This window comes from Nicotiana sylvestris, chromosome 3 (assembly GCF_000393655.2).
Source record: "Nicotiana sylvestris chromosome 3, ASM39365v2, whole genome shotgun sequence".
NCBI lineage: Eukaryota > Viridiplantae > Streptophyta > Magnoliopsida > Solanales > Solanaceae > Nicotiana > Nicotiana sylvestris.
Genome location: NC_091059.1, coordinates 43192763 through 43201642, shown reverse-complemented (window position 1 = coordinate 43201642; position 8880 = coordinate 43192763). Strand labels below are relative to the sequence as shown.

At 37.2% G+C, this 8880-nt stretch overlaps 1 protein-coding gene across 1 annotated transcript; it reads right to left on the bottom strand.

The window, feature by feature from the left end:
* Window positions 1-280: 280 nt before the first annotated feature.
* LOC104217980 (polyol transporter 5-like) lies at window positions 281-3999 on the bottom strand. Its single transcript, XM_009768346.2, has 3 exons — window positions 3801-3999; window positions 2308-2670; window positions 281-1535 (listed from the first exon to the last, which is right to left on the bottom strand). The coding sequence occupies exons 1-3, from the start codon at window positions 3940-3942 to the stop codon at window positions 460-462; spliced, it is 1581 nt and encodes a 526-aa protein (XP_009766648.1). The 5' UTR covers window positions 3943-3999; the 3' UTR covers window positions 281-459.
* Between the last annotated feature and the right edge of the window lie 4881 nt (window positions 4000-8880).

The following is an 8880-nucleotide window of genomic DNA, read 5'->3' as shown; positions in this document are numbered from 1 at the left end:
TAATGAAGAATTTAAAGTTGAATTATTTCCAATTATAGAATGTGTCATTATTTTTGGAACGGACTTATAAGAAAAACGTGTCATCTAAATTGAAACATAGGGAGTATTTCTTTTCCTAAACATGTTTCTTTCTTTACCCCTTTATCCATACTTCCTAAATTCCATATTATTATTATTTTCACTTCCAACCAAACCGACATCTTGAGAGGTGAGGATAGAAAGTTTAATTTCCATAAAAAAACAGCCAAACGGCTAAAAAGGTTACAGTTTAAAACGGCCATATTACGAGTTTAAATATCTCGTAATCTATTATTTTGAACTATGTAAAAGCAAAAAGGACAACAATATTAAAACACTGAAACAAGGATGGTTTTCCAACTTGTAATAGTTTAAGTTGACAGAAAATCCCCTGGAGTAAAACCAATGTAAACGATATCCAAATATTTTCCATCGTCTTTTTCAACTACCAACAGCAGGCACAGTAGCCATCTGAATCTGGGCGTTGTTATTCTCCTCTTTTGCCTGGAGCTCTCGCAATGTTGACCTCCACTTGAAGAAATTTCCAAACAATTCCTCAGTTTCCTCTAATGTTTTCCCCTGCGTTTCTGGCATTAACGTAAAGAAAAACACCCAAGCCAATCCTGCAAGTCCTGCATACAAAAAGAACGCCCCTCCGATCGTTATCGCCTTTTCCAACGACAAGAATGTCATTGATACCACCCCACTTGTAACCCTGTTCAGTGCCACAGCTAAACCGCACCCTGTTGCCCTGAGTCTTAATGGAAAAATCTCAGAACTATACACCCATGTGATTGGACCAGCCCCAATTGAGAAAAGTGCAACATAAACCAATACCATTGTGATACAAAGTGCTATGGCCCAAAATACCGTGCCATCTGAGTGGTCAATTACTGTAAGTCCAATAGAGAGGAATATTAATGACATGACCATTCCACCAACACTTGTTAGAAGTAACGGCCTACGTCCAACTCTGTCTAGTAAAAATGTGGCTACTAAAATAAATATTGTCTTTATGATTCCCACTGCTACTGTGGCAAGTAACCTATCCGTGTCTGATTTAATACCCGCCTTCTCAAAAATTGTTGGACTATACAAAACAACAGAGTCAATTCCACTTGCTTGTTGAAAAAAATGGATACCAAGGCCAGTAAGTAGTATGTGTTTAATAGCTGGTGTAGGAGAAACGAATAGTTCTCTCCATACACTGTCACCTTTGGGTCGTTTTGGGACTTCCACAACGTCGTCGTTGCAGCATTCGGGTATTCCAGCGGCTTCTTTGATTTCAGAAAGTCTCAAATCTGCTTCTTCGGGTGATTCGGAGATTTTCTTAAGAACAGTTCTTGCTTCGGAAAGTCGACCTTGCATGACGAGCCAACGCGGTGACTCGGGCATGGCTAGAACACTTATAGCCAAGAATACAGAAGGAACTGCTCCGATTCCTAACATGAATCGCCAGCTCAAGTTTGCTGGGAGCTTGGAGAAGGCGAAGTTGGACACATATCCCAGCAATATACCTGTTGTCAACAAAATTAAGCAACAGGAGTTAACCACTCGATCTGAGAATAATAGGACTAGTGATTATATAGAAACGGAATGGGAAATGCAGAACAACAATGCTCACATATATGAGTTCTATAAAATCTCACAAAGTGCATCATCTTAGAGAATTGTGAAAACATCAAATGCCAGAAAGGTCAAATAGTCGCTAATTAAGATGGTATGATGATTATTATTATTAATATATATGATAAACATTTTCCCGTCAAAATTATCCATCGACATTACGAAGAATTTTATATAACTAGGAAAAGAGGGTAGATTACAATAATAATTAGTTTAACTTTAAAGGAAGATATATAATTTGCAGTAACGATCATACATAGGATAAAAGAACTTTACGGGAACGAATTAGGATTGGAGTCTCAAGTTGCAGAGTTACTTTTACTAAGTACTCCATTAAAGGAAGTTGGTTCATTTGATGACACACTCACTATTTTTAATTTAATCTGTAGGTTAAATTGTCTTGGAATAATAAGCAATATAACTTTTTATGATAAGTCTAATAAAGTAACTTAAACAATAGAGTAAATTATATTGATAGTATAAAATTTCTTTACAAAACCACATATATAAGTTAAATTCAAGAAATATTTATTAGAAAATATTACACTACTAATGATGATTCATGAATCATGTTAATATGTTGTCATTAAAACGCCTAAGTCAACGTAGAACTCAAAATTCAAATAAAAAGAGAAACATTACTAGCTAACTACGTGCACGTACCTCCATTAATAAACACTTCAGGAAATGAAGTGAGGAAACCCCGAGAAGACGCCGGTGACACCTCAGCCGTGTAAACCGGAGCAATCATGAGCGCGTAACCGACACCGATGCCAGCGACGAATCGGCCAAACATGAGGAAGGCATAGTTAGTAGCGAAACCCATTAAGATTGCTCCTACAAAGAAGATTACTGCCGCCACCACCATAGTGTTCCGGCGGCCTATCCAATCGGAAGTTCGGCCAGCGGCGGCGGATCCAATAAGGGAATAGAGATTGAGGATTCCTGCTAGAATCTCCACTTGTACATCGTTGATGTTGAGGTCTTTTTTTATGTAGATGATGGCTCCACTCATCACTCCTATATCTGCATGGTCAAACCATATCCGCAATTTAGATGGCCGTGAAATCACATTTTATGAAAGGAAATTCATTGTAAGGAACATGTTACAAGAGTTAAAACTTGGCTAGTAATGTATATAATTTGATTCCTTCATGAAATCTGAAAAACAATATGACTTTTTTATCCTTATAATTGTGAAATTACTCTACCTTGTCAAGTTATTTAAATCTAGAAATATGCTTGTCGATAGTGAACGTGAGTTGATAACATGAAAAATAGATAAATAATTATTACAATCAATTAAATTATATTAATAGAGTAAAAGAGGAAACGCTTGGATTAATTTCGTCAAAATGAGGACTCTACATAGACATGATGAAGAAGGGATATGTCAATAGAGCAACGTTTGGATTTGTTCATAGTAAATTGGTGTAAGAAACGTTTTCACAAAAAATCATGCTTGAAAAAAAGTTTAAAAGGCTTTTTAAAACTCTAGATTAATGGACAAAGAAAAAGAACTACTCCCTATGTTTTAATTCAAATGACAAATTTTCCTTATTAATTTGTTCAATAAAGAACGACACATTTTTATACTTGAAAACACTTTAACTTTAAACTTTTCATTTTACCTACTTTACCCTTAATAAGGAGTTTTTATAGTCACATAAATGTCATGACCCCATAATGCTTTTCCCTCTTAAGTTTTTAGGACAACATATTTCAAAAGATTTTTTCTCTTGAACTTTATGTCAAATCAAATTATATCATCAAAATTGAAATTGATGAAGTAAATTTTTTAGTTTCTCAGATTCAATGACCTCTTGATTACACGAGAGGGGTTGGCTCAATAGTAAAAGTCACCCCGAACTCCGACAAATCGATCAAGTTACACTAGGGGTACCTCAGTGAAAACCTTATAAGGAATATATAATTCCTGAGATGGTGTAAAAATAAATCTGTTGAATGAATTTTATTCGAGAAAGCATTATTAAAGAGTGACCCTTTTTCCGCGCTTTTTTTAAAAATTAAAAACACAGGCAGTTTCTCTAGTGAAAAAATGTACAGGCAATTGTTTACAGGCAGAACAGTTGAAAACATCACAAACTTTTAGAGAGATGAGAATTGAGAAGGCTAAGGGAAAAAAGAGTTCTTACCATAACCAAGCAAGATGGATGCTAAGGAAGCTAGAAAAGAACAAGCAGTGGCATACTTGTTTCTTTTTGGTTTCTTGGGAGGATCAAAAGCTATCTGGAGTTGCCCACAAACAGCATTTCTCCCATGTTTTTTGTCAGCCATGATCTGAATAAGAAGGGAGAGTGAGTTCTATGTTTTTTTGTTGAGTACTTTCATCCTAGAGTTAGCTTTATATATAGAGAAAGATCCCCCTAATTTTGGCTAGGATAAATTATTTACTTAATCTGGGGTCTATCCATTTCTCCTTATCTTTAAGGGTCTTTACTCTAGTCATTTTTACGAAGTGGAACCATTTTTCCTCCTTTATACCTTGAACTAGATCAACTTTCTATAACTTGCCATAATTTGTTATCACTCTTTTTTTCTGATGTCAACTAGTATTTTTTTACTGATTTACGTTTTGTACGGTAATATATTTTTTAAAATTAATTTTACAATATTTTGTTAAATAAAAATTAACTGCGTAAAAATAACTATGTACCCAATGAGCATAAATTGATATAATGGAAAACAGACTAAGAAACTCTTACAGCCGATTAAACTATACTAATCGTTCTCGTTGATTACAAGTTTACAACTTTAAATTATTTATTTTACGTGTGTTCAAAGTTCAAAATTATGTAATAATTAAAAGTTTAGATACATACAATTCACAATGTAATACCCTCAATATAATACACATATATTATATAAGCAATCCATATCTAAACTTTTGTAATTTTATATTTAACATGTTACTATATTAGTTTGTCTTCTCACTAATACAATTAAAAACTTTCCAGACATGAAAAATTCCAATTAGTATAACTTATTTATTAGCTCACTACTTTTAGTCAAAGCTAAGCACTCAATAATCTTTTATCATATTGGCGGACTTCAATCCCATCCTTATCCGCTTGCTTAATTAGCGATAATGGCTATTTCCTCTGGCTACGCAAGCAGTTAGTCATAACAAGATCAGGACCTTAAACGGACTAATTTTACTTTAACGGACTAATTTTCGTTAACGTAGTTCGCAGTATAGTACTGCGTTTTACTCATTTATGTAACTTTTTTTTTAAGCAGTATAAAAGTGGTTTTTGTCCAAAAAAAAACATCAAAAGCGTTTTGGACTCTCAAATGTTGCCAAATATTCAAATGACATAATTCAACCAATTATATGCAAGTTTATCACATAGCTTTAATGATAGGTTTGATGACTCAAGTTGGCCAATCAAATATATGTGTTTATCACAAATTCTCTCCCCTACGACTATAAATAGGGGTCTCTGTAACGCCAAAAGAACAACAAAAAAAATACATAGAGAAGCTCTCATTTCCAGTGGTAATTCGCAAGTCTTCCGCATAGCAAGAAGTCGTCGTCTCCAAGGGGTGAGCCGTTCGACCCTCGGTAGTGCACAGTTTACTCTTATGTTGGATCGGGCTGTATGCCTCGGCATTTCCTATATATTATCCTCATGGAATCATGCGTAATATTTGGCAAGAAGCCAGTGTATCTGAGGGGTTTTCCCTGATTTGAATTATGACAACCTCTTTGAAGAAATCCACTATATCTATATATATGCTCCGGTTGAGGAGGGAACTTGCTACTTGAGAGATTGAGTAAATTGTAAAGAGGAAAATTGTACCACGTATTTTATACTTATTTATTTCATATATTTACTCTGTCTCATATTTATTCACCTCTTTATTGTACCCGATATTATTGGACCACTAGTAAGTGTCGAAGTCGACCCCTCGTCACTACTTCTTCGAGGTTAGACTGGATACTTACTGGGTACGCATTATTTTCGTACTCATACTACACCTGTTGTACATTTTGTTGTACAAGCACATGTAGGTCTAGTGGCTTTGTAGGCGCAGCAGCGTGGTTGATACATGGACTTAGATGTGCTGCATCTTATGGGACGATTCGCAGCCAGCAGAGTCTCCTTCAGAGTACTTGTATTTTCTTCTCTGTCCAAATTGTATTCTGGATAGGTATTGTATTTTATTTTATTTCCTAGTAAATGCTCGTGCACTTGTGACACCAGATTCTGAGATGATTATGAGATACTCAATATTAAGATTTGAACATATTATTAATTATTCTGTAAAGTTCATCTTTTTAGTAGTAAATAAGAAGGAAATTTATGATTTCAAAAATATTAAAATGAGAATTTAATTAACTATGTAGCGTTGGCTTGCCTGGCAATGGTGTTCGACACCATCACGACCTTTAACGGATTTTGGGCGTGACAACATGGTATCAGAGCACTAGGTTCACTTAGGTCTCGCGATTCATGAGCGAGTCTAGTAGAGTCTTGCGGATCGGTACATAGACGTTTGTACTTATCTTCGAGAGGCTACAGAGCAGTTAGGAGCACGCTCCTTCTTGATTTCTCATCATGCAATTTGATTCCTTTGAGGCTTATGTCTTCATTTCCTTCCTATTCAATCTTATGTGACATGAAGCACTTGTTATAAATTGGGAATTGAGGAATTGTAATGGTAGTACAGATGTGGTTCAGGATGTTTTTCCCTGCGTATTTGACTGGGGTATTCTCATCGCCTTGCGGAAGGTCGTTCTGTCGTTTGAGCTCAGTATCAGTATTACCTAAGATTTTGAGATTTGGCATTGATTGTTATGGCAATTCGTGCATTTCTATCGCACAGTATTACTGTAATGGTCGGATGTTTGTCTATGCATTGAAGTAGTGAATGACTTGGAAGGTGTTTACTCAATGCAAGATTCAGAGATTCAGAATTTTATTTCCGGCAGAGGAAAGACAGTCGGGCTATGAATGTTCAAGCTTAGGTTGATGAGGTAACAAGAGCTTTGTATTTTCGAGCATGGTAGAACTTTCATCAGTAATGTGGTGTCGTCGCCCTTAATCGAATGTGTTATGTTCGCTAGTGTTATAGTTCTCTTCAATTTGCCTTTGGGGCAGAATATTGTGAATGGTGCCGGGGAAGCGGCTGTTAAAGATCGCAGTGTGCAGTGGTTCAGGATTGAATTAGCGTTCCTTGTATTGACGGCTCGAGAAAGATGGTCTTCGGAAGGGTTAAAGTTGGTAGCAATCTATTGGTCCAAGTGCTACAGAGTTGGGTTTTTGATTTAAGGCAACAACTGGGCTGCGAAGGATGAGGAAGGACACGTGGAAGTGTCATACGATGGTTAAATTTCTAGAAGGCCAGGAAGCAGAAGTCGAGTAGTTGCTTAAAGAAGAGGGTTTGACCAAAGTGGGAGAGTGGCAGAGTAGCATATGGGTTTAGTGGTAGGATAACTACACGCCTTGAGGAAAGTTTAGAGCGATTCGGGATTTATGGTGGACAGTGACTGGGTCTATGGACTTAATTTGAAATGTTGGCTATTATACAGTGGGAGATTTGGATGCGACAAAAAGGAGTCGCCTGGCATGAAAAAAGATACAACATTACTTTGGATTGGAAGAGGCTGTCGCACCTTTAGTCGATGTCCATGAGAAGTGAACGAACTTGTATAGCTGGTGAATGAGCACGGGCTCAGGATGGGTTACTGATTTTGTAGTAATTGTACCCAGTACAATGACGTTGAAAAATATCGGCATGTAATTTTCATAGGTGGGTTATCTCCTGTGAACATGTTAGCGGTCGTGTGGTATTGACGAAGCTTCAACAAAGGATTCTACTGGCTATCCGGTGAGAGGTTGAATATGTAAATGTAGCTAGTGATTCAGAGTATTCATGAAATGGTTAACAAGAAGATTTCGAGGTGTTTGGCGGGTTGATTATGCAAGATCATGTCAACAATAGAGGAAGAGTCCTAGTGGGTTCCAGGTTATGCAAGGGTAGCTTCGAGCTAAGTGGGAGAGTAGAATACGATTGGATTGTATGGTTATCTACTTGTGAGGTTTTTAGTTATTGGCATATTGATGGGTTATTGCGACTAAGGAAAGAGAACATCAGTGGTAATTGGAGCAAAGGATTTGAGGAATGTGTTCTATAATTGGCATTATCGATTCATGTTCAGGCTTTGGGAAGATTCAGGAATTATGCTTCATGTAGAAGTGAGTTACAAGGAAGGTGATTCGGCCAGGTACCTCTTTGAGAGGGTGGACATATGCTAGCAAAGCCTTGTAGTTGATTATATTTGGGACCAAGTCAGAGTGGGTGACTCTCAATCACGGTCCTAGTGGATTTAAAAGTTAAAGTGCGGTGCCTAAGGATTTCCAGTCCGTAGTATGATTGAGTATCGAGCTTTTGCAATGGGTTATGATAAAGGATCTTGGGATGTTCTGTGTTATCTCCGGTCTGCGGTGTAGTATAAGAAGAATGGGAGTAAATAACTTTGGATTTATAAAACATTATCATAATGGGTGTACCAGTTGAAGACGTGATTATGCGCACAAGGAAGGTATGAAGTGGTTCGTGGGTTTTGAGACAATGCAGTCTTGTGAAATGGGTCACTTAGGACAAGAGTTCGCTATGTTTTGAATGGGGCTATTATTATTCCTAAGGCAAATCCACAGTAAATTAGAAGAAGTCTAATCGGTTAGCAATAGTTGAATCGGCATGATGATGTGTCACGACCCAAACCGAAGGGGCCGCGACGGGCACCCGGTGCCTTACTCAACCGAGTACCAATGTAACATATCTTTCTTATCATACTATCAGGGTAAATGAGCCAGAAAACTCATCATGAGATAACAAGAATAAAACATAAGGGAATACTCAACATATGACGACCCAACATGATATACAAACTTATATATGTGACATACAGGCCTATAAGGTCGATATGACCATTTGTAAACTCAAAACATAGGCCGATAAGGCCATACAAGTATCCATATGCCTGACATCTGTCTACAAGCCTCTAAGAGTACATAAAATCATAAAGGTCGGGATAGGACCCCCACCATACCAATCAATACATATCCAAAGCATACTGACCAAATAGGCAACTCCGGAGCAAGTGGAGTGCACCAACACCTTTCGCTGAGCTGATAGCCTACTTGGAGGACTATCAACCTATCAATCGAGACCTGCGGGCATGAAACGCAGCGTCCCCAAGCAAAA

Bases quoted from the DNA above. Each gene is read 5' to 3' on its own strand.
- LOC104217980 (XM_009768346.2), bottom strand. From the start codon at position 3,942: ATGGCTGACAAAAAACATGGGAGAAATGCTGTTTGTGGGCAACTCCAG. The intron at 2,671-3,800 runs GTAAGAACTCTT...TTGACCATGCAG, and splicing joins ATCCATCTTGCTTGGTTATG to ATATAGGAGTGATGAGTGGA. The intron at 1,536-2,307 runs GTACGTGCACGT...TGTTGACAACAG, and splicing joins TGAAGTGTTTATTAATGGAG to GTATATTGCTGGGATATGTG.